Source organism: Myxine glutinosa, chromosome 8, assembly GCF_964187855.1.
Source record: "Myxine glutinosa chromosome 8, kmMyxGlut1.1, whole genome shotgun sequence".
Classification (NCBI taxonomy): Eukaryota; Metazoa; Chordata; class Myxini; order Myxiniformes; family Myxinidae; genus Myxine; species Myxine glutinosa.
This window is the reverse complement of record NC_136268.1, coordinates 31,908,478-31,935,413: the sequence shown is the minus strand read 5'-3', so window position 1 is coordinate 31,935,413 and position 26,936 is coordinate 31,908,478. Positions and strand designations below refer to the sequence as shown.

Here is a 26,936-nt window from a genome sequence, read left to right as displayed (position 1 = left end):
CAACCCCATACTTTGAGTAGCATTATTTCCATGAAAAGTCACAAGTTGGTGGCCTTTGTTATACAAACTTTGATGGCTTTGCTTCTCTTCCCCTCATCAAACTACCCAAAATTAGACCAATTCAAGGAAACGGTGTTTAACCTGTGACTTCTCACTACATCAGATTTGCCATTGCGCCTTCAATGGGTTAAAATTAATTTATTTAAATACTCACCTCCCAATCCACCTGTTACATCTCCCCATCCAATCCTTGTATGTACAAACCCCCTCAATATTACATCTCAATTCTCATAGCCAGTTTGCACAATTATTGTGACAAAGCATCTATTAATTAATTATATACATGAACATTATTGTAAATAATGAAAAGACATGTGGGGAAATTACATGCCCAGACCAAGAATCCAACTTCGGTCCTCTGGTGAACCAGTGCTTTGGTTCTGCCCATTTGTCAGGTGTGTTCTGTTCCAGAACCAGTGTTATGTTCAGAGGACCTGGGTTCGATTCCAGGCCTGGGCGTGTAATATTCCCACATGTCACTTAATGACTGGGGCTTCCAGATGTGGAATGTGATAGGCCAAAATTGTCATGATCTCCCAGGTTGGTAATAAACTACAAATAAATCCAGAAGAATTCCCAGGTTTCAAAACACGCGTCATGGTAAGGTGTACACAGCCGTTTATTGGTCCTTCCATGGCATTCCAATTACAAAATAAATAACAAAAATGACAATTGTCAAAAAGCAAATATTAATCAATAGCAATATTAGGATAATTTGCAATAATAAATGTACAATTAACCCCCCCCCACCCCCCAAACATCTGGGCTCGCCGAAAGGTAAGCTAATGCTCGCTCTACAGCAACAGGTATGCTACAAGGCCATGAATACCAATTAAAATTTGATTCAATGGACGAAAGCTCACTGACAGGATTTGACAGTTCGATTCATGTAGAATTTGTTTGAACGCTTGGTTTTCGAAAAGTGGAACCTATTGCAAAGAACAGCTCCGTATGAGCACACCTTTTCCTGCAAGTCCAACCATCTGTCTCCACAATCCTGAACCCAAATCTGAAAAGAAAATGACCAACATCAGTTCGATGCAGCACAACACGAACAAGTTCCACCTTGAGGCAAAATTAAATAAATAATATAGGCCACAAATACAGTAGTCTAGTTTGTTAAGACATGATGCAGCACATGGGTGCTGATCTTGGCCATCAAAAGCAAAGTATTTTTCTGCCATCAAGGTAAGTGCCCTCAAACTTCTAGTGAGGCTGAGAATGTTTGCTTCAAATGCCAGATTCAAGTGATTAACCCCCAGAACAAGGACAAACTACTTAGTCTGGGATTGCATGAAACCACTGGTCTCAAATGGCAACTGGAGCTCACTTCTGATTGAACAGCAGCAAACGAACTTTTATGGTTCAGGAAAATGTTGTGGACTATAAACGGATGTGGTGGCTTCCTTGACCATAGCTCATCCAGAAGGAAACGCACACCCACCAAAAAAAAACAAACAAAAAAAAACATCTTCAATTTCCAAACTCCCATCAATAGTCAGGTTCACTATGTCAATAAATTATATTTCGTTCAAAATCATGGTAGATTAGCAAACCTATACATTTTTGGAAAGGTTATAGCATAAGGAAACTAAAAATCAATGTTTACATTTGGAGAGATACCTGTATGGCGGACATTTTGGATTTTCAAAATGGCCACTGTAAAATACATATTTTGTTCTATTTCTGCCTCTAATTACCCTAAAAACTTAAAAATATATACTAAACCGATATTTTCAGGGACAAGGAATCCAATGAAAGTATCAAATTAGTGCTATGGGGAATGGTAAGACACGAATCAAAGGTTTTGAATTGCAAAATACTGTCTTTATATTCGCGATAAGTTGCATAATCAAATACATGTTATCATTTTGTACAGGCAGTTAATATCAAAATGTGTCACAATAATTCATATCACCAAACATACACAGGCAGTCAGCAAAATCATATATACACATGCAGTCAGTATAACTTCACATCTACACAGGCAGTCAATGACAAAATATACACAGGCAGTCAATGGCATCAAACGTACACGATTACAGAATATGCCATTTAGAGTTCGTCATCACTGTCCTGTGTGTCGTATCCGACAATATAGTCCGCATCGTTTTCACAGTCCGTTCCACACAAGCAAAGGCCGGTCAAATTGATTGGCAAATCGAATTGGTCGAATGAATCAAATTCGATGAATCGAATCGATCGATCGAAGCGATTGGTCGAATCTAATTGGTCGGAATTGGCAAATGTAAACATCGATTTTCAGATTTTCCATGCAATAACGTTTCCAAAAATGTATAGGTTTGCTAATCTACCATGATTTTGAACGAAAAAAACATAGTGAACCTGACTACAATAAGAACCAATCTGAACTTGTTCTTTCAAAGCACCGGTCCGTTACTCAATCACCCCTACCCTTCATTCCAAGAATTCGAGACGGGATAATTCCCCCAGGATGACGATGTATTTCAGTACGACCTGCACCACCGACCGGGACGAGAACAGCTTTACCTGTACTTTTTTTTTTTTTTTTGCAAAATCAGTTTGGCCATGCTTGAAACCAAGAACGCTCCAATGTCACTGCTAAAAGTGAATTTCATCAATTATTCATGGCGCATCTCACTTTTTAAGACCTCATGACAACAACTAATCTGACCGAAGTAAATCAGCAAGCGAGCCCCAACAGCACGGCAAGGTAAGGTAAGGTAAGGTAAGGTAAGGTAAGGTAAGGGATGCACCCCACAGAAATCTATTTCCTGGTGAATCAGAGAAAATCTTTTCATCACTCTCACCACGAGGGCAAGTATCAGTGAGCAGAAGATGCTCATCAGCTTCACCTGGGATAAAAAATAGAATTATAAAAGTTGCGCACAAATTCAACAAACCTGGGTTGTAATCTGCATCTGGGATGGTTTTCATTCGCTGGAAACGAGAGAAAAATAAATAAATAAATAAATATAAAAAATATATTACTTTACTTGGAGAACAAAGCAAGCAGGAAGGTACACCAGCACATTATCCATAGGGTGATTGCCACGACGTCTTCCTCCTCCCTTCACCCAAACAATGATGCGCGCAGTCACATTTTGGCTGCAAATTTACCAATGAAATTCACAATTCTGACATACCACCACCACTCCCTCGATATCAATCATTGAATGAGGCACATGTATCGAATAACACAAATAACATATTGACCTAACACGCCCCCCCCCCTCCTCCACCCCCTCCTCACATCGCACCCATCCAGAAACAGCTATTCAAATGAGTTTTGCCTTTGAAAACCTCAATATTTATCATATTTTCTTCCCACTTTTTTTTTTTTTTGCAATAGTCAAACAATCTCAGCAACAATGAAAAATGAAATTGGGTACAAAATTGAAGTCAAGATAAAGGGCGTCAGCACAAGCATTGCAAAAGAGGCCTATGAAACCTCAGACGTATACGAAGTATAGAAATTGCAGGGAGTGCCAGACGAACTGTCCAACCAATGGGTGGAACTCACGCACAGTTTTATTGTGCAAGTACACCCGTACAAGTACACGGGGGAGCAGCATGGTCATTCCTATCTGTGGTATATAGATTACAGTAGATCTAGGGTTGGGCATCAAGAACATCAGAGGTGTTTATTTACCAAGTTACTTGAGAAGCGCTCACCAAGTCTCAGAAAAAGAAATAAAGAGCCAGTGTTTGATTTATTCACAAGATTTCAAAAATTTGTATTGCGGTAAACCATGACCTGTCGACCTTAAGTGAATCATGAGGCACCACCCAAGGGCCGGAATGGAGAGACGGTGTGAAAAAGGACAGAACGAGTCGGCCAAAGTAGAAGCTCTATCACATGACTCGAGCAATAATTTTTGCTGGAAAGTTTGATAAATCCACGGCCTGTCCAAGGTAAACTTAAACAATCACCAGTAATTGGATAAAGCCAATCAGAAATAACTGAAATGAAGCAACGTTGATGTTCATCGGTTGAAAACAGAAGTTGCGTCAATCCAACAGAATGCTCAGAGACAGATTTCTAATGCGCCTGATAAACTCAGTTTTAACACGGTGAACACAGCGATTAATTAACCAACCAGTCATAGGTTGAACTTCGACATTTTGTCTCCGCACTCTTCCAAAGGTTTCAAATGGCAGAGGGGGAAAAACCCCTCACATCAGTCACCAAGAGAAAGAGGGGATTTTGTCTTTGGGGTCACATCGTTCAGCAACTGGACCACGAGAACGAACCCAGCGCTGCCTTGAGTAGACCCAACATCGTGCAATACCACAATAAAACGATCCCCAGATTTGAAACAAACTATTTTAATCCAATATGAACACCAGCGAATGGACTTCCACATTGGTGTCTCGTATAACATCCTTCAGGACAATCATGATTTAACCTCTGAAAATAGAATCTATGACATACGATCGATTTTGCCAAATATTTACTGGTTGTTGCCAATTGCGCATGAGTTCGCGCAAGTCGGCTTCTCTGCAGGTCCAGGTGCCGAGACGTGTTTATATAATATTGCATTGCCAAGGTAAAAAGTTGGAGCACATTGTCTCAAACTGGACATGTGGCATAATCTTCCCGTAGTAAAATTACCTTTTGGGTATAGGGGTAAGGGTTCGCGTGTACAAAATAAATTATGAACCACGCGGAAATAATGGGGGAAAAAAAGAAAAAGAAAAAGAAAACCAAAAGCAGACCTCCATCAACGAAGCAAGATACGACAAAATGTACTCCACATTTGATAAAACGTGGATCAGATGCACAATATAAGCGATTTGATTCCTTGGGGTTCAGGGATTATGTCCAAAGGCACTTGTATGTACGTAAATACATACACGTGACGTGACTGTGTTCACACCAACCCACCCCCCCTCACACCACCCCCAGCCCCCTTCCTCATTCCATTATTATAAGAAAAAAATAAAACATTAGAACTTCGTCATTTTGATGTTCGTCGCACATTTCAGGAACACATCCACACCATAAACCAGGGTCGAACAGTACTTGCAATTATATACAATTCCTCACCTTACCAAGGTGACAGCTCAAATAAAAGTAGGAGATGCACTCAAGATGCAGTGAATCTGTTGAGGGTGCAAAACAGGTGAAGGTGCAAAACAGGTGAAGGTGCAAAACAGGTGAAGGGGTGCAAAACAGGTGAAGGGGTGCAAAACAGGTGAAGGGGTGCAAAACAGGTGAAGGGGTGCAAAACAGGTGAAGGGGTGCAGGGAGGGCAGGAAGAAGATCGTGTAAACTGGATCGAGATGCCAGATCAAAGGGGACATTCACATTTTGAAAAAGCAAACTGTAGTCCCGAAGCAAAACTACGACAAATCAGTTGCCGATGGAACTTCAAAGAACATTTACTTTATGGCCGTTTCCACAGCGAAGAAGCACGACAGCTCCCGGCCTTGGTATGACAGCCACTTGTACAAAAAAACCGGTTCAATACTTATAATTCAGTGATAAACCTCTCATTCTTACCTCATTTTCAGATTAAAGTTGAACATCTGGAAGAAGAGAGAAATAAGTTTTAAACATCAGCAAACATGACAGCGAAGCATTCATTTCAACAACCTGTCATCAAGACAAAGCAGGAATAGCTCAAAATAAAGCATCCAAAATATATATATATCTCTATACGAAAAGGAACCCAACACCAAGCTTTGATACAAAGGAAATGCTATTTGATTTGTCGCACACGGGAACCAATCGCCAGTGGAGTTCAATTGCCTCGGAGACTGCGGAACCAGATGTGCCTCGCTTTCGCACAACTGCGATCTCGCATGCCACCACAAGGCAATGCGAGGAGATACTGTTGTGCTGTTACAAGTTGTTTTGACCAAGTGCATGTATTCAGTTCTGACAAGCCACCTTAACCAGCAATAAAATATCACCAGTTAAGATAACCCACGAAACAAACCGGCATTCAGCTCAATCTGCCATTTTACTAAAAATCTCGGTCACAGACAAGGGTGAGATAAAACTGGCAACAGAAGCGGTTAACCTCCTGTGAAAGCCATTTATGATTATGTATTAAAAGAAATACAAGATCCAACAATTCACTACTTTGACTAATAAAATACAAAACATGTCGCACATTTCCACCAAGACGCCAGGTTCACGCTCAGTGATAAAATTCAGAGGTTTGCAATTCAAAGGAGTAGAAAATGCGGAATCACAATTTATGGCCAGTTTTTATTGTTCTTCAAAGTTCAACTTATTAGGACAAAGCACAAATGCTGTGCATCACAAGATCATTTAAATTCCCGAGTACAAATAGTTTCAATAATAAATAAATAAAAACAACAACTACTCGAGTCAGTAGACACATCTTGCACCTCTGTCAAATCGAGAGTGGCCACGCCACACAAGGTAATTTCCCTTCACATGACTTTCGCAATCAACGAGTGTGGGGACAGGACGGATCGGGAAATACATGCAAGTTGCATTTCAAGTTTCCATAAACAGCTTATACAAGGTGAAAAGGCCAATCACAGAGTGGGATAGTAAACTATTTTAGATTTTTGTTTTTCATAAATACTTCAGTAGCTGTTTGAAAGCAAGTGAGGCAGAGGTGAGATGCAAGCAAGAACCCGATTGGCTATTCAAGCAATTCACTCGGAAGTATCGGTTGGATGAGCAGGGCACAGAGGGAATGCATAATCATTCGGCTCAATCAAAAACAGTTTGATGCGCTCAAATGAGCCAATCAGATCATGATTACCGATTTGGAACAGTTCGACAAATTAAATCAGAAAATCTGAATTCGAGGCAAAAGGTATAAATTTATAAATACAAAACAAGCACATGTTAAAACACACACACACATACATATATATATATATATATATATATATACACCTATATATATATATATATATATATATATATACACCTATATATATATATATACACCTATATATATATATATATACACCTATATATATTGTTGCGAATATGGAATTTGGCCTCCATATCCGCTTGTAAATATTCCCCTATTTTCTCCAATACTCCCCAACTTTCCCCGATCCCCCATTCCCTAGTCCCATTGCATGTAAATAACAATCAGTAGAGCCGACCTTCCCCTTATTCCCCCATTAAATGTCGTGCCCAGGTCCACCGCACCACACGTAGACAACTTTCGGACATCTTCCTAGTTATTCTTAATCTATGTCAGTTAAGGCCTCGTCTCCATTAATTATGACTCTTCGTTGCACCAGAATGTGATTATATGGCATCAGTAGTGAGTTTAGGACCTTTCCCATACCTCCTCCCATCTTCTTCCCCAAACAACAACAATAACAACAACTACAACAACAATTACAACAACAACAGAGGAGATGGCGGCGGAGCGGGGGAGGATGCGTCCTCACACCGGCTCGATTAGCTCCAGACCATGCGCTCCACGGGGTTACCCCGAAGGGGCTGGCTGTCAGCTCCTCGTCAGGGGCGGAGCCAGTAACCCCCCCCGCACGCACCCAATGAGAAGCAACGTGCCGATTCCACGAGGCGGAGCTAACGAGCCGAGGGCGTGTCACTCCCCGCCGGATATACGCAGCCGCTTGCCGGACGTGACGTCAGATGCGCCTCAGCTTGGAGACTGGAGAGAGAAGCCACCGCCACCCCCAGCGCGACGATACCTCCCCGCATCTCTGGACCGGACCGAGTCGATTCTGCCTTGAGCCAAGAGTGCACCTTGAGCCATCGCGACCTGCCTTTCCTTTTCATCAACCCCCGTGTGAGTCAGCATTTTGTCCCGTGTGTCTGTCGTCTGTCCGGGGTTAATATAAGAGTGTGTCTAAGTGCCTGTCTTCCTGTAATATACCTCTAGCCCCTGTAATCTAACCTTTTTCCGTACGAATATACTTGAGAATCGAAACGTTGGTGTCGTATTGTGTGATTGTAATCCAGCCGGGTGTCTTCTTTTTCTTATTGAGCCAGCATAGCGCGGCTAGTCAACGTTCGGGCACAATCGGGTAACTTGTACGGATACGGCGGCCATCCCGCTCGGCCCACCATACCATCAAAGTCGTATCTGTAACAATATATATATATACACCTATATATACATATACACCTATATACATATACACCTATATACATATACACCTATATACATATACACCTATATACATATACACCTATATACATATACACCTATATACATATACACCTATATACATATACACCTATACATATACACCTATATATATATATATATATATATATATATATATATATATATATATATATATATATATATATATATATTAGGGTGGTGCTCAAAATAAATTTTTTTAAATATTTACTGGGACATGGCTTTATGTTGTTCCTTTTGTTCCAAAATGAAAAGACACCAAATGTTAAAGCAATCTGATTTTATTTAGGGGTGCCACATCAGCCTTCAAACTAAAGGTGTCTACAAAACTTTTCTATATATGGATCGAAAGCAAAACCAGAAGTTTGTTTTATGAAATTCCACCCTCCACTCACTTTCTTTGTATTCCAGCAAACACAAGTTACAATAGCTGCACAAATAGCACTATATTGCTATGAAAACTCAAATTCAATGATAACAATCCAAATGTTCAGTTCATAAAATGAAGAGACACCATATCACATAATATTAAAAAACCCAAATATAATGAGAAATGTAACTCCTATTTCTGGGCCTGTTTCACCACTGTTGCCTTCTTGGTGATTATGGCCTCCGAATCTGCATGCCTAAGATCAAACGTCTTCTCCAAGGAGGCCTTGAAGGATGCTTCCTTTTTCTCTTGGGTCGCACCACCCCGCTTTGCACCTTTTTGGAGGCTCCTCCATTCTTCATATAGCCTCTCCAAACGATGGATGCAGTGCTGCTTCGTCGTTGTAGGTCGGTGAGCTTTTTCCCAGAACTTCACAACCTCTTCAATGGTGAGGGTTGCACTCTCCCGGGCAGTGCGATTCTCCTTCTTCAGGTGATGGAAAAACAGGACAAGAGATTGATGCACAGTCGGGAGCTTGGCACCTTTGATGGCATCTCCAGAAGTGGACCCAATGAGATACACATTATCCTGAGCCCGAGTTGTCAATGAAACACTGGTAAGTAAGCTAGTACTAGCACATGCCATATCTGCAAAATAAGCAAGAATGTGGGTAAAATCCTGTTAATTCTTACTCCACAGGGTCACTCTCTACAAAAGAGCCACAGTCAATAAGTTAGGCCTACATATTACACACTAAAAAAGCGTACCCCTGACCCCGGGAACCTGTACAAAACATGCATGAAAATTGCCCAGATAGTGATCATAGGAAGTCTCAAAACTGTATGTATAATATATTGTATATATATAATGTATGTGTATTTATGTATATTTATTATTTAATGTATATTTACTATATATTTATTTTTAATATTATATTTAATGTATATATATAATTATGTATTTATTTTGTGTATATACAACCCAAAAAATGGGAATTCCTATTTTTGCATGGGGGAAAATTCATCACTGATGTGGCACCCCTAAATATTATTGGATTCCATTCAAATTTGGTGTGGTTTCCTTTGACACCAAAAGGAACAAAAATAGACCATGTCCCGGAGAAAATCTGCATTTTGCTTTTTTGAAGCCCACCCTATATATATATATATATATATATATATATATATATATACTTCAATTTGTACAGAATATGACGAAAAATATTAATTTATTTATAAACCCACCAGTAGGATTGGTCTGGCTGGTCATGTTCCACCTGTCAGGAACATTGCTGACATGATTGGTGAAACACTGAGGAAGGAAAAGCAAATCAACATAAACATAAATCGGCAAATAAACAACCCAAAACATGACAACCTTCACAGGAACCGAATACCACAAAGCATGTACAGAACTGTACCACGAACCATCAATTAACCTTAAACTGTACCACCTTAAATGATGACCAGGTGCACAGTGCATTCTGGTACCATCAAAAGGTGTCCAATTGATCTATGAGGAATTTCCAACGTCACCTACCAACGGTACGGTAAGCTCGGGATAGTACCTCAAAAGGTCATCACATTGAAAAACCCATCCAGTTTACCCGATGTGGGCCATGTGTACGAGTGCAGCGACAAAAGTGAAACATGCATACCAAGCAGGTGTGCAACTCCAACCGATGAAGACGCATCGAGATGCATCCAAACGTCCACTGTATCAGAACACAGACATGGCTTCAATGAGTCACAGGGCAGGAACACTATTTAGCAAACAGCCACAATCAATAAAACATGGAAACCAGTTGTCCCTCATCAAAGTAACCATGGAAGCAGGAAGGTGCTGCACCAGGTGTTGCATCAAAGGAAACAAACCTTGCTTTAGCACTCTGTTCCAGAACAAGCAACTATGGCAGAAGCTGCTGAACTGAATGAGGGTGCAAGAGGCAGCAATCAAACATTCCCACAATGATGAATGCAATCCACTGCACAGCAACAGGAAAATAATTTATAAATGAGAAAAATTATTTGATGCAACAAAAAAATTCAGTCTGAAATTCACCATCGGAGTGACATGGTGCACCGAGTATATGTTGATGCTCAGGATTCACCAGGAAGCAGTATGAAAGAAATCACGTTCACAAAACAAAGTTTATCAAAATGAAATATTTTAAATGCATCAATCTATATTCAGGAATAAACACATTTTATTCTTGTACACCTGTTCTTGAGGTAAAGGGATTATAAATAAAACAAGAGCAATCAGATTGCACACCCTCGCCAGGACATGTTTTGGTGGTTAAGGCTTTTGTGTAAAAACAAATATGGCAGCCGAACCACATGACAGATGGTCCCTTTTTTTCCTTTTTTTCCCTCCACCAATTTATCCCGAGATGACCCTCAAGGAATTTCATCTTGATTGGATGAAGTTTTGTACTTGTCAAATTATGACATCATAATGGAGGCACCTGTGACATCATCGTTAACATGTGTTAATCCCCATGGAGAGTTCTTTACAATGAGCCGTCTCCATTTCTTCTTTGCAGAGCTTTCGGAGACAGATGCGCAAAGGTTTTTGGTTTTTCCAAGATGGCGCCCATACCACATGACCTATGACGTCATAATTATCATTAACAGACTCAAATGCAATACCCTCTCCTCTGGCTAGGTCCCTGGCCTCCCTACAGGTGACATTGTTCGAAGCATGCAACACATTCTTCTGACACATACCTTTATTTGGGCAGTGTATAGGCAACTGCCAAGCGCCCTCAAATAAAAAATAAAAAAAACTTGTTACGTGCATGAAGCAAAAAACATACTGACTGCTTGCAATCCAAAACACCTCATGCACTAGAAATCGTGGGGACAGGGACGCTGTACTGCAAAGGGTGGGTACTTGCAATACCCCTCACCTCAAGGCAGCGAGAAAATTATATGCATTTACATAGAGAATTTGCACTCCCTGCCCCACAACTCCAATGCCACCAGCAAAGATAAAACAGACCTACACAATATTTGGGGGTCATGTTGATACTCTGACAAGTCTGGATTTATTCGAGCCACAACTGCAGGAGGAATAGCGCAATACACACCGGCCTGTGAATCGTAATAAGAGCAAATTCGTTATTGAGACAAACATCAAATCACTTGAAGGATAAAACAAAGTTTGTTTGTGTTCTTTTTTTTGTTGTTAAGTTTTCCAGAACAGAGGGAGCTGCAGGTGTGCACAGAGGAAGCTGCAGGTGTGCACAGAGGGAGCTGCAGGTGGAGGAAATGTTGAGTTGGATCTTGGAGACGGCATGAAGCTGGAAGGTGTGAAAACATTTTGCTACCTCGGAGACATGCTGAATGGAAAAGGTGGATCAGACTCGGCAACGGTTGCTCGAGTGAGATGTGCATGGAAGAAGTTTCGGGAACTGAGTGGCGTGCTGATGAGGAGGGGAGTGTCGTTGAAGCCGAAGGGAAAGGTGTATGCTGCATGTGTGAGAAGTGTTATGATTTATGGGAGCGAGACATGGGTAATGAGTGTCGAGCAGCAACGGAGGCTGGAAAGGGTGGAAATACGAATGGTTCGATGGATGTGCGGAGTATCGTTGAGAGAGAGAGGAAGACAAATGATGAATTGCGAAAGGTGATGGGAATAGAGCTTGTGATTGATGCTGTGAAAAGGAACAGGTTGAGCTGGTTTGGTCATGTGTTGAGGAAGGATGAAAGTGACTGGTTGAGAAGAGTGATGGAAATGAATGTAGAAGGAAGTAGAGGACAGGGAAGACCAAGAAAGACTTGGCTAAAGATGGTGGAAGAAGAAATGCGGGCAAGGGGGTTAACATGGGGAGATGCAGAATATAGGGCAAAATGGAGAAGATCGTCATGGGGACCGCAAGGCTAACCCCTGTACTGCTCTGGCAGGGAAAATGGCCATACAATGCCTGTTGTTTCTTCTTCTTTTTTTTTTTGTTAAGTTTTCCAGAAAGCAATAAAACAGGTCCCAATACCAAACAATAAAATAAACATCCTGTGGACGAACAAAAAGGTACCTGAGACACGATGGCAGCGTCATCGGGGCAGCAATCAAAATGATGCTCAAACTCAGTATTTGGTCCCAAAGGATCTTCACGACAGATTTTATCCGCAAAGTTACAGGATGATGGAAAACACCTTGCGCTCCCACAAGCCAAGTTCACGAAGTCTTATCGACGGATCCTCTTGCAGGCGGCAGCACGAACCACCCATGAGGCCCATGTCGATAGGTCGGTGTTTCTTGGCTTTGTGCAAATCTTGTCGAATTCCCGTTGCCTCTTTTGCTTCACACTTAAATTTGACGAGCTGCATAACACAATGCTGATCCAGGATCGGGAGGACAGGTGATCTTTCAAGAATCCTTTTTACCTGCGCATGTAGGAAGGCAGGAACTGACTATTGGACAATCCAGCAGAAAATATTTCATCAAAGCTATCCCATTCCTCAAACAGCTGTCAAATAATCTGTGCTGCTCAAGTCATCCATATAGCACGTCAGTCATTTTCCAGACCCTGTGAAAGAACCTGTCTCTACGTCATCGTCAAACATCGGCTATACCAATATTCCTCCACTGTGCTTGAAGGTCTGGAAAATATGCCAAAAGTTTGTCCTTTAATGTTCATGGATCCACTTTGTTGGTGATTTATAGCTGTTTCGTTTGCCTAGTCTGAGAGTTTGAAGATTACTATCAATGCCACTTCCTGTTTGCTTTGTAATTTACGGTGATGGCCCCACTTCACACATGAGCGATGAAGCAGCATTATTTTTCCATCAAGGGCTCGATCCTGGCTGCAGGTGTTCCTGCTGCGTTTGCCTCTCGTTTTGCTCTTGAGGAGTTTCAGCTGCGTTGCATGCAGATTTTGGTTCTCGTTTTCTTTCTTGCTCTCGAGGCTTCTCGGCTATCCTGGATGCAACCCTTCTTGCTGCGTTTTCCTCCAGTCTTCTTTCTCGCTCTTGAGGAGTTTCAGCAGCTCTGCGTGCAGCCATTCTTGCTGCGCTTGCCTCGAGTCTTCTTTTTCGCTTTTGAGGACTCTCAGCTGCTCTGGATGCAGCTTTTGCAAGTCGTTTCTTTTTCAGTTCAGTTCTTACACATTTCCTTCTTTTGTTAGGAGCCATGTTCCTGCAAAATAAAGGAGTGGGGAAAGCAGTGTGAGGAGGGGGAGGTCGTCTGCCTAGTCCTGCTATTTTCTTTTCATTACTGCAATAACTCGATTGGCTCAAGTGATCCAAGTCCAACTAGGAACATGTATTATGATGTAAATATGAATAGATTCGATTTTGTGGTCACGGTCAAAATTGTTACCACGCCACCTTGTGAACCATTGGATTTTGACCAAACTCAAGTACAGGTATACAGGGTGTTCCAAAAAGACCTGACAACTTTTGTTAATATATAATTATATAGAACCACAAATGGTACAATACTCTGGTTTATACGATACAGAAACTCAGTTTTGTGCACACCACCAATACATTTCAAAGTTCGCTCAGTTTGTCACACACCTCATTCGACGCAGGATGCAACCATTTGGCCCATCATGCCTGCTCCACAACAATCCCAGATGTTTGTTCACCGCAAGAGATCGCTTCTTGCTAAGGTCACACTGACTCGTTTCAAAGAGCCTGGAAAATAAAATGAGTATGTTCATGATGGGTGTCGTTTCTGAAATGCAGCCATTTCTACAGCATAAAATCTACCCAACCATTGCTGAGTGGGAGCAAAGTTTATTGGACACTTCCCTGCAGACACCATAATTGTGCATACCTGTTATCCTCATTCATCTCAATGATATGCCAAAAGATCAGTCAAAAAGACACAAAAAATACACTGAACTTTGTTCAATGCCACGATCCGTTTGTCAGATTTGTGGATCAGAAATGGATTGCAGCATTTCCATTGCAGAGCTTCGAATTTTGACGTTGAGAAAGTCACAGTGATTTAGACAAACGTTTGCATCTTCAACCTCAAATTGGGCCGTTTTCAAACCACTTCTCCATAACAGTTTTGTTCCCAGAAAGATGTGCTATTCTGATCAAGCCGTTTACAGAGATTATCCTTTTTATGGATAATCACGGATTTTATGAATGATCACGGTGTGTACCTCGATTTAGAATAGGTACACCGTATCCCTGCGCATCCTAAGAGCGTGACCAAGGGTTGGCGTCAGGAAGGGCATCCGGCCATAAAAACATTGCCTCAAACAGGGAACCATGATTGTCATGGGGCCCGCAAGGCTAACCCCTGCTCTAGCGGGGAAAATGGCCTTAAAACGATCATTCATATTCATTCATCCTTTTTATGGCAGGCCGATACCAACAGTACAATATCCAAGCTTGTCTCACTCAACCATTCTGTTGCCCAACCAACATAGACTTGACTTGTCCAAAACAGAGACAAAGGTATCACACCAACTATTATTTTAATAAACAAATTATTGTTGACTGAAAGGTACTATGGATATTGCCTGGAGAACCTGATGATGAAATACCCTACAAGATTTTGCATCAGTGAAGAACAGGGTGGATGATGCAACAACTGAGCCCAATCATGGTGCAGGGTGAGTGTAGTTCACAAAAGTCTCCATGACTGAAAAATGAGAAACAACCTCTTGTTTTTTGTTACTCCAGCTATAAACACTTATATAGGAGGAGCAGCCAATAAGTAACCTTAAAATATTTTTCACAACTTGTTTATTGCATGTACGTGTGAAACAACTTATTTTTCAACCTAACCTCCATTGCGTTCAATACATTCTTTCCAGCGCTTTACCAAGGCTCGGATTTCTCAAGAAAAAATATATATACATTTTGGCTGCTTCTGTCGCCATTCGTGCACCACCTCTTGGACCTCTTCGTCGAATCAAAAAGTTGTTCCACCAAGCGCCTCTTCAAGTTGCCCAAATATGTGGTAATCCGAAGGGGCGAGGACTGGCAAGTAGGGTGGATGAGGAAGACACTCAAAATGCAGGTCCTGATTGTTGTAGCTGTAGCGTGGGCAGTATGGGGCCGAGCATCGTCATGCTGCAGCAAAACACCGGTAGTGAGTAGTCCACGACGTTTTGATCTGATTGCTGGTTTCAGATGATATTTAAGGAGGTTGCAGTATGATGCACTGGTTACTGTGGTCCCTCTGGGCATGTAATGCTCAACAAGTGGGCCTTGGCTATCCCAAAAGAGTGTCAGCATCACTTTTCCAGCGGATGGTTGTGCATGGATTTTTTTGGGCTTCTCTGAAGTTGAATGGTGCCACTCTTTGCTTACCCTCTTAGTTTATGGCTGAAAGTAGTGGACCCAGCTTTCATCCCCAGTCACTACACGCTGTAAGAAAGCATTGCCTTCTGTTTCGTAACACTGCAGTAGTTATTCACATGCGTCCACTCGCCGTTCTTTCAGTTCGGGTGCGAGTTGTCTAGGCACCCACGTTGCAGACACTTTTCGGAACCCCAGCACGTTGTGAATGATATGGTGTGCTGAACCATGGCTAATGTTCAATTCAGAGACCACTTTATCCAGCGTAATGAGACTGTTTTCCCTTAGCATGCGCTCAACTCGTGCAACCATTTCTGGTGTGTCGGCTGTGTGAGGCCGGCCTGAGCGAGCAGCGTCTGTCACACGGGACACTCCACTTTTAAACTTCCTGTCCCAGTCATACACCTGCTGCAGCGATAAACATGCGTCACCATATTGCATCTTCATTCTGCAATGGATTTCACAGGGCTTCACACCCTCACTTCCCAAGAAACGGATGACAGAACGTTGCTCCTCCCTGGTGCACGCTTCTAAGGGAGCCGCCATCTTGGAACTGCTCCACTGATGTCACACGCTCAATGTTGCCAGATCTAAAACAGGCAAAACATGACTTACCCATAGATATAACATATGTCGTTACCCAGATACTACACACATTACATTCTCAAATTTATATCGCCATTTTAAGGTTACTTATTGACTGGCCCTCGTACTTTAACCGGGGTACAAATGCAGAGGGTATTACACTTTCCTTTTTCACCTGGGCAACACCAAGGTTAAAGCACTCTTTGCACAGGTAAATTTTTCATCCTTCCTTCCCACCCCCTACCCCCAAAACAGAGGGGACCGTCAAAGCCACACCTCCCCCCTAAAAAAAAATATGTACAGGGTAAGCCAGAAATATGTTTATTCTTAACACTCATGTAGATGGGAGGTAATGTAGAGCGCAACTCATGGGTAATGTACTGGCATGTACTGGCATGTGTACTGGCAATGGCAATGTACTGGCATGGCTAACATGGGTAACGAACGTAGAGCAGCAACGAAGGCTGGAAAGGGTGGAAATGCGAATGGTTCGATGGATGTGCAGAGTATCGTTGAGAGAGAGGAAGACAAATGATGAATTGCGAAAGATGATGGGAATATTGCCTGTGATTGATGCTGTGAAGAGGAACAGGTTGAGATGGTTTGGTCATGTATTGAGGAAGGATGAAAGTGACTGGTTGAGAAGAGTGATGGAAGTTAATGTAGAAGGAAGTAGAGGACGGGGAAGACCGAGAAAGACTTGGCTAAAGATGGTGGAAGAAGAAATGCGGGCAAGGGGGTTAACAAGGAGAGATGCAGAAAATAGGGCAAAACGGAGAAGATTGTCATGGGGACCGCAAGGCTAACCCCTGCTCTAGCAGGGAAAATGGCCTTAAAATGCATGTTGTTGTTGTTGTTGTTAACACTCATGTAAAGGCAATAAAAAGTTGTATTTCAAAATTTACAAGAAAGTGAACATAACATGAAATGTATTTGTGGGGGGGGGGGGGGGGGGGAAGGGGGAGATGCGCACCATTTAGTCTGACACATTCCTCTAATCTTGGACACCAATTTATTCATGCCGCTCTGCAACATGGCCACTTCAATATCATTGATTTAGCATCTGATGTTTTCCTTAAATTCATGGAGAGCAAATCTCATCATCTTGGCTTAATTCCTGGACAGTTTGAATTTGATAGGGATAAAAGTTTAAATCCTTATGCAATATGCAGCGTAGTGACGTGTGATAAATTCTTAAAGCCGATGCATGCTTTCGGCTGGAGTGATGCGGACTTCTCAAAACTGACTCCCTCCCTTACACGCTCAATGTTTTGTGCCGTTCTTACTGATTTGGGAGCTCCCGGCGGTTTCTCTTTTAAAGTGAACCGGTCTTCTCAAACGTCTGAACCCTTAACTTGATAGCACGAACAGACAGCACATTTCCATGACGTTGAACAATGAAATTGAGTTTGAATTGACGTTGTGCAGTAGTTGCACTATTATTCTTGTAAAAAGCTTCGATAGCAAAAGCACGTTCACCCGACCAGTTCCACATGGTCACAAGTATTTTGCCTGCAAAAAGTAAAACTAAATCAGTAAAAAATAAAAATGCATGTTATGTACTTAAATATCATGAATGAATTTATTTTGAAATACAATTTTTTATTTCCTTCACAAATTTCAAAAATCACCATTTCTGGCTCACCATGTGTATGTAGTATATCTTTCCAATCCCTCTCCCCTCACTTACCCCTCCTGCTTGCCTTTGCACATGCAATTGGTCCGGGCTGATCAACTTTATGGTAGCCTTGGTCTCCCCGTATTTGCACTTTCGTGATGAGGCGCAGGCCATTTAGTACATTTGCGATGTCGTACAGTTGTCACACTCGGTCTGCTGAACAAAGGTAAACAAGTTGTGAAGGAGAAATACTAAATATAAAATACTTCCAGCAAATATCACCAATGACGACCACAAAATGGTAATGAAAATGCCATGGCAAGCAAGCAGGGTGCATGGAGGGGTAGGGCGGGTCATACTCAGGTGCCAAAATGAATCTGAAGGAAATCCTAACATGAGGGGTGTCTATATTATGTGTTTTTTAATGGGGAATTCAAATATGAGTTTATTTTTTGGATAGGATAACTCAAACCTACATCAATTTGTATTTCTAAATTGCCAATTTTACCCTTTCGAACCCCTTTATAAAAAATAACCACCTTTAGAGGCCATTTTTCCCCGCAAGCGGGGGTTGGCCTTTTTCGGGAACTGTGGTTGTTGTTGTTTTTTCGGTCCCCTTTTTGAAGCAATGTTTTACGGCCGGATGCCCTTCCTGACGCCAACCCTTTTTGCCGCCTTTAACGACAAGCAGGGAATTACCAGTGAACTGGTACTCAATTTGCCGACCTCGGAAGGATGACAGGCTGAGTCAACCCCCCTGGCCAGGCCTGGCCAGGCGTTAATTCAGCAATTGACCGGGATTCGAACCCAGGATCCTAAGCCGGCACCCTAGCCGCTAGCCCAACACCAGGGTCCCCTTTATAAGGGCTTTATAAGGGCCCTTAATAAAGGGGCTTAGAACCCCTTCATAAGATATTAAAATATATTAGGGAAATCATTCATATTGACACAGCCAAATCAAATGTACATATTTATTAACAGGTGAACTGCATGTGCATCACTGGTCACAATTACAAAGATCAATCTCCTTACTTCTTGAACTTTACCAGGTTGCACAAGTCCTGCTTTGACTCATTCTTGGACATCAGCCTCCTACTGGCCTCTGAGCCCTGATGCCTCCATCCCTCTTTTCCTGTGAGAAGTACTCAGCAGAAGCCTCAGTCACCATTTTAACAACCCTCTCAATGCTTTGTGTGGCAAGGCCAGTTGAGCACCTCCATGGGGGTGTTGATGAAGTTCTTCACCTCTGAGGTGCTTCTGGAGCAGGTGAGAGGTGGCTCTGACACACCTGACCAGCTGATCAAGTTACCAATGCTGGAAGCATCACAGTTGATGTCAGGTGTCTTTCTGGTCCTGACAGAGGAGGCCCCCAGCTGAGTGTCTGGGTCCCCCTCTCCCCTGATGGCCAGGATTCTCTCCACCCCCTCAGTCCTCTCCTTCTGATCCTCAGAGCACAGCAGTGTTTGGAGGATGGCTTCACTGTGGGCATACCAAGCAGATCTTCTCACAGTCGGCATCACAAGGTCCAGCACCTCCTTCCTCTGGGACTTGAGGCAGGCCAGCTGAAACAAGATGTGCCGAGACCCTTCGATCCAAGAGTGCTTGACTTTCACGTTGAACCAACATGGATAATACACTCCAATGATGAATTCCACAATGAATTGCAGATTCTTCCGGTTCTTTCCTTTCAGTCCATGCTTTGACACCCAGAGCCTGAGAAGTCTGTTCGCTGTGGTGAGCCAGCGGCTGTGGTTTACTGGTCCAATCTCCAACAGAGCCAGCCTTGCAGGAAGCACTCCATCCCTGATTGCACAGACAATTTTATAGCCATAGTGTTGATCAGTTGAGAGATCTTCAATGGCCTTGTCAGACAGCTTGATCAGTGGAGGGTCAACAAAGATCCGGGTGAAGTTTGGATTGACATCCAAGTCTGTAGCAGAAGCAAGGAGCTTTCCTATTGGCCCGGAAAATGTGTTGTCTGACAGAGTAGGGCCATCAAGGCGAACAATGAGATGGCGCAGGGGAAGTTCACCAGTGCGCAGGTTGCACACCAACCAGACCAGCTTTCTCCCCAGGTGCAGCTCCAGCTTCCGCATTACTCCAGCTTTCACACCAGTGTTGACATTTGTTGAGTCTCCTCCAATGGCCCACAAGGTCTTATCAAAACCCCTCTCTTTCAGCCAGGCAAACAGAACCTTAGCAATCTGCTCCGCATGTGACTCTTTAGTTGCTTTCTCTGGGGTAAAGTGGAACAGATAGTAGCTACCAGGCTCACGAACACTATAGTGTTCTTCCTTGATCTTTGCAGGAAAAGATTGGTCACTGCCCTGATCTTCCATCATCACATTGGTCAGGTCAATCCACCCATCAAAGAGGATGCAGGAGATCCCCCCCCTCCTCCCTGCACCTCTCATCAAACTCTTCCCCCAGCTCTGTCATCACCTTCTCCTGTGCTCTATTGACCTTGTTCTTATCAATCACTTTACTTGTATTGTCTTCTGTGATGATTCCTGCATCAATCAAAGCTGCAGTTGCTATCGCTGCAGTTGGCCTCAGCGCTATGCCACAGTCTGGGATCCGAGACCTCAAAATTTGATTTTGAAGTGACACCCCTGCTATAAAATGTTTGACCCCTAGATCATGTCTGTGGGGGTGTTAGCCACCAGAAAAGTGACTTTAGCAAGGTAGTTTGGATTGCGCGAATTCTGTCGGGACATTTTTTAACTTGGGGCGTCAACTGTAAAAAAGTAAGAAATTTATGGGTAGGGGAAATTCAATTGACCATATATCCCATAATACAGGGGCGAGTGCAACAAATTACCACTCATTCTTTTTGTTATAAAGTTGGCTTTTATATGAAACATGATTCAACGTGATTGGACCATCCATGAGGTCAGCAGAGGTCAAAAGGTCACGGAAAGTGGGTTAAGCTAAAAGTTTAGCTCCTTTAGTAAATAAAATCACATTTTTCTTACTTCAGGCTCAATATAGCCAAACTTTTACACCCAAAATATGTTGTTTGTACCCCTCTGATGTTTTTGGGAAAGAAATGCCCCGACTGAACTTAACTTACTGGCATGTATGTCACTTTAGATTTGCATAACTTTACCAAAATTATGGTTTATATTTTACCAAAATTATGCTTTACCAAAACTTTAAATCACCAAAATCAGGCATTCACACTATCTATTTGCACGGTACTCTTCAACATGTTTTAAAACGACAAGTCATACCACATACTGTCTGGAAAAGTGTCATTACCTCTATTTACTCGCCATAATCACCGTCATCAGTCAGAAGCCATCCACATTTTTCTCTGTCGCCATTGCAGGCACATGCAATGATACATGGTACTCCAGCTTTCGCACAAGGGCAATTCCTCAGGCAGTTCGGTTTCTTCTTACATTTGCAGTACTTCAACTTCGCAGCAGAAGGCTTTGATGGCTTGCTCTTCATGACAGGAATTAACCTGTCACCACCCACACTCCTGCCATACTCTTCAGGTGGAAGAAGCACTGGATTGCTGAGTGAAGCTTGCTTGTATAAGCTGATCTGACAAAGGCTCCTGAGAACGTGGAAGTGAAAAGCATCTTCTGTTGGAGGAAGGGAGCGCAGATCTAGTTTGCTAGATGCAAACAAGTGGGCGCGGAGCTTATCCAGGGATGAATACCCTGGCTTGCCGTAGAGATCACAAAAGAAGCTTCGTGCTTCAGTTATCACCTGATCATGTGCAGAATGTCCAGATTCATGTCGGATGAAATTGGACAACGCTGGCTGTTTGTCAACATGCTGGAGTGCGACTTTCACTGCTCTCTTCTTACCCCGTTTGAAAGGATAGCTCACCGAATCACAACCTGACAGAATGTAGGAGATAAGCAGTGTGTCTGAGTGCCAATACGTCCTTTCCAACTGCTTTGGCCAACTCATTCACCAAGTCATGGATGGGGAGGAACAGATCATCCTTTTCCACCCATAACTCAACAACGTTCGTCAACCGAGGGAAATGATACATTGACAAGACGATGATATCTGTATCTGTAGCCTGAATGACAACTACGCTGTTGTCACAGCTAGCAATGTGAGCAAAGATTCTGGTGTCCGCCTCCTCGTGGTTAGGGCAGTACAGCTCATCAACATTGGTATGTTCCGTCTGCGTCACACGAGTTGCCTGGGCGTTGACCCCAAGGACCAGGCAGAAGCCATCAGGCCAGGATGACTCCTGGGACCAACGTGAAGCAAGACACGACAGCAGATTAGTCTTGTTACAAGGGTTTGACAGGAATGTGTTCCAATCAGGGATTTTCATGATGTCCACTGGAACAAACTCTGGCAAGTTGGTATTTGACTCCCGTCTCTGGCGTTCATCCCCTTTTAGACTCTTTAACCCAAAATCATATTGATCGCCCACGAAATGCACTTCAGTGCAATGTCTGGGTTTCATGTTCAAGAGTTTGTTCCTGTACCTTTCCTGAAGTTGGTCAAATGAACTCGAACCAAGTGTGTTGAACCGCTGGATGAATGCCATTGCATCGACTACATAAACTACATCAGATGCAGAAGGAGGCAACTCTTTTAACGGTTCCCATGACTCGGCAACCTCTGCCTGTAGAGTGGATAGATAGTTGGATTTGCAACCTTTGCGCATGGAAAATCCATTCTTCTCTGGCTCAAACAACGAGGGAGGGTACTCTAGCCATTCGTAACTAAATGCCTCAGTCCGTGCCTCATCACTCAGGTCCTGTGCGAAACAAAGTGCCCTTGTCACTGCACTCTCCTCTCTGATGACTTTTGGCAAAGGTTCAAAGAATATCTTACAATACTCTGATGCATTACATAATACGACGTGAATAAAAATGGTCCCTAGATGGTGGCCATCTTGATGCCACACATTAACCAATATTCTACGTTTTCATTTGATCATTGACCCAGAAAATTGGCATCAGCGTTAAAAAAATAATTACTTTCATAGACGCTTTAAATCACAGAAGAATGCCAACCTGGTAAGAGTATTTATGTGCTTTCCCAGTTTGCATGATACTATGCAAAATTAATATTTTCATATGGCCGCCACATACTGCTTAATATTTTATGTTACCATTGGATTCCTAGACCCTAAAAATGTAGGTATAGGCACTTCAACCATTTTGACATCTGTTCTAATTATGGAGATATTCATCAAAATAGGTCTTGTATGACGGCCATCTTGGATTCCAGGATGGCCGCCATATGGGGTGAAATTGGGGATGCCCCCTGGACTAAAAATCTTTCTTTTCGGGTATTCTAGCCATGTGCCAAGTTTCATGCTTTTAAGGGAAAAGGCACAATGGATGCCACAAATGGAACAAAATTAATAATGTTGTATTCGCATCAGGCGAATCTTCGGGCAAACCTGGTGCCAGGCCAGAATGAAACATATTCCCCACGCCACACAAAACCAATCAACACCATCACGTGTAGTAAATCAGGGTCGACTGTGAAATATATTAGATTCGTAAATATCATGATTTCACAACGTTATAACATTTCAAGAATCAATGAGGAAACTAGTCAAATTTACCTATACTTTTCTCTCGAACGCTATAGTGGGGCAGATATGTAACAAAAATTGCACGAGATGTTCACATCCGGCAGAAAGTTTGAAATTTTGCATACAGGGGTATTTTGACATGCTGAGTTCAAAAATTGGCGGATCCAAGAGGTCTGACCAATGGACAGGCCGCCATCTTGAATTCCAATATGGCTGCCAAGACGAAATGTTGATAATCCCTATCTTGGGTTCTAAATGACCTGTGGTGCTCAAATTTTGTACACAAGGGTATGTTGACATGCTGAGTTCAATAAGGCAATAATTTGAAATGTCTGACAAATGGTATGGCCGCCATTTTGAATTCCAATATGGCCACCAAGACGAAATGTTGAAAATCCCGGGTTCTTTGCAAAAGCAATACCAATTCAATGGATCCCTAGTTGACAAATCATATAACAAGTCAAAGAGCTCATTTCAAAGTATATTTCGTACCAGTTGGCAGCCGTAACATGCTGCAAGCTTTTTTCCATCCGTTTTACTTCTCCTACTGCTCATCTCGGAAGCATTGTCCAGAGCAGAAACATAGTTCTGTGCATGGTAGATTAGCAGCAGAACATTTGCAATTTCCAGCACACCGTTTTTTACACTTGCACTTGATCAGCTCTCGGCACCCTTTTGACGCCTCTGTCATTACTGTCCAAAATGGATGCCAGACATCATCTGCATTTTTAGCCCATCCCCAATCTGCAGGTGAAGGCAGCTCTGGGTTAGCAATTTGGGACTGTCCCCAGATGTGACCGGCCTGAAAGACTGCCCTCTTCACATGTTGACGCAGTGCCTCTTTTGTCGGTGGAATATTTTCCGATTGCCGATTTCCCTGAGCAAACAGCTGCTTGCGTGCTTCGTTCACTTTCTTCAGAGGGGAAGTTCTACTGTACAGAACAACGAAGAACCTCTCTATGTTGTCCATGTCATCATCTGTTACTTCCGCTGGTGCATGTGAGAGATGATTGAAGACCTCCCCCAAGTTTGGCATGGAATTCCATATGCTCCACACAGTCTTTTTGCCAATCCCACATATGGCAGAAACAGTATCGCATCCGGAAACAGTATGCAGGAATAGAAGCCCCCATGAGCATTCAGGGCCAATGTGAGTCGCAATAGTGTGAGCAGCAATGTGCCTGAAATAGTTTCCATGTCCAAATGCCAACCACATTGCACAACCGTCCATAATGCTTGCCATTGCGATAGCCAACACAACCACATCCGTGTCTGTTGCATGAATGACGATACTTCTGTACCCCTGCTGATATGCATGCCAAGCATGTAGCATCATTCGTGAATCAGCCTCTTCATGCGTATGGTTGAATTTGAGAAACATCAGAAGGGGGCTTTGATTTAACCTCTTCTTCTAAGGTTGTAAGAAGTGTTTTTCCCTCTGGAATAGGCATCGTTTGCAGGGAATCAGCAAGGAAACTGAATAATGTCTTTTTGTTGGAATCTACACGAAGGAAGCTGCTCCAGTTTCGTGGCACGGATGTCTGTTCAGTCACATGGAGTGGTATGCCAGTGCCACGACCAAGCCTGGTGCCTTCTTTGAGACTGTCCGTTCTGTAGGTGTCCCACACCACATCAACACGCATCACAGTCCCCTCATTTAACTTTCGGGCAATGTACGGAAGGACCTGTTTCTGTGCATAGTCACCAAATGTCCTGATCACAAGACTTTCCAGGTGTTTTCTTGGGCTTCGATTTCAACAGTGGCAGATTGTTCTTTGAAATGCTATCATAGAAATTGTCAGAAGGATCCTTGATTCGCTGCCCCACAAATCCGTCAAATTGTGTTTTGCCAGTGTCCTCCATGGATCGCACTGCGGCTATCACTTCATCAGGCATGATGACCTTTGTGTCAAGCACATACAAGTCATTACTGTCTTCCGCAAACGGGTTTCCAAGTTTTTCAAAGGAACTGATTGCATTATTGAGATCTGATGCAAAGGATTTCTGGACACTAGGCAATTGTTCGTGGTGGCGGACATCAGTTTGCCTCTGTCTTTGAAACTGGTCCTCAAACTCATTCAGGATTCTGGCTATTTCTGCACCAGCTACCATCCACCGGCGAAGAGCCCCTTCATTCTCAGTAATTCCAATGACTCCACCATCACCTTTCACATAAGCGTTCTGCTGTTCGTGTATCTGATCGTGTGCCATAGCAGAGAACTTGTGTGATGACTTCTGAGTGACAAAGTTCCCCTTGACAAATTCACGATGGATATCCATGGAATCGTTTGAAAGTTCCTGAAGGTCTGTTACATGCACTGTCAACCATCTGGCGTAATGGTAATGGTCCATGGCAAACATCCACGGAATGATCGCCGTGAGAGTCTCCACATAGAGCGTGTAGTTGGCTTCCCGTTGTGATCTTATGAATGCCAAGAGAAGACACTCCAACTGCAGGACTTTATTCCAGTAGCAAAACTGGGGGTACTTTGTAGCCATCTTCTTGCTCCAAAGATCAAATGATTGTAAATCTTCAGTTTCACATGTTTTCCGGTAGTCATCGTATGCCTTTCGCTGCAGAGCGTACAACGCCGCTACTGTGACTTGGTGTGCCCATTGTGACCTCGATATTTGCGAACCTTTGTGAAGACTATCTACTCTTCCCTCTGTTGTTACACCAGCACTGGTCATTACACTTGCCCAGCCACTCCCCTCCAGGAAGCTGCCGATCGCTTTCAACAAGGCCATCTCTACATGAAGTCCTCCCATCATCACAACAAACTTGTCTTCACCATATATACCTGGCCAAGTCCATTGAATCTTCTTTGCAATTGCATAGAGTGGTTGATCAACGGTCAGAACTGGAACTTGTCCGGGGTTTACTAGTTCTGTCGCCTGCTTGATTAAATTCATTCCATGCTTCACCATTGCCAATGTGTGAGCACTCTCGCGGAACAGAGGTAGCAGTCCTGTAATTGCAGGAGGCCGAGGAACTTCAACCTGCAGATTTGCCATGTATGCTGACCAGGAGATATTATCTTCACTCTCAAGACCTTCCTTCTCCTGCAGACTTTGTACAAACGAAAGCCACTGACTTTCTTTGTCCTGTATTCTGGAGGACACACTTGGAGTGGATGGACCTTTTGGTTTTCTTGGAATGGGATTATTAGTTGGAAATGTTTCAGGAGGCACATCACTGTAAGATGCAGGAAGGGCGGCTATGGTTTTGGAGCGCTGTTTGTTCTCATTCTCAGTGACATTCTCATGATTTCGAATGCTGCCACTTTTGTCATGTGAAACATGTTGTGTCAGTGATAACGCGGTTCCATGAAATGAACTTTGTGCTGATGCTGATGATGGGTTGTGATCTATGTTGTCTAGGTTGCCTGTTGTGAATATTCCA

The 26,936-nt window shown here is 42.9% G+C and overlaps 1 protein-coding gene across 1 annotated transcript; it reads right to left on the bottom strand.

Annotated features, from left to right (window-relative positions):
• Positions 1-663: 663 nt before the first annotated feature.
• Positions 664-26,936, bottom strand: LOC137432379 (uncharacterized). The gene is made up of 11 exons (XM_078783146.1): positions 24,026-26,936; positions 18,079-18,222; positions 17,675-17,900; positions 14,058-14,177; positions 12,572-13,674; positions 10,193-10,249; positions 9,780-9,846; positions 5,549-5,574; positions 5,093-5,148; positions 2,946-2,982; positions 664-1,069 (listed from the first exon to the last, which is right to left on the bottom strand). Exon 1 carries the CDS (start codon positions 26,546-26,548, stop codon positions 25,235-25,237), a length of 1,314 nt encoding a protein of 437 aa, XP_078639272.1. The 5' UTR covers positions 26,549-26,936; the 3' UTR covers positions 664-1,069; positions 2,946-2,982; positions 5,093-5,148; positions 5,549-5,574; positions 9,780-9,846; positions 10,193-10,249; positions 12,572-13,674; positions 14,058-14,177; positions 17,675-17,900; positions 18,079-18,222; positions 24,026-25,234.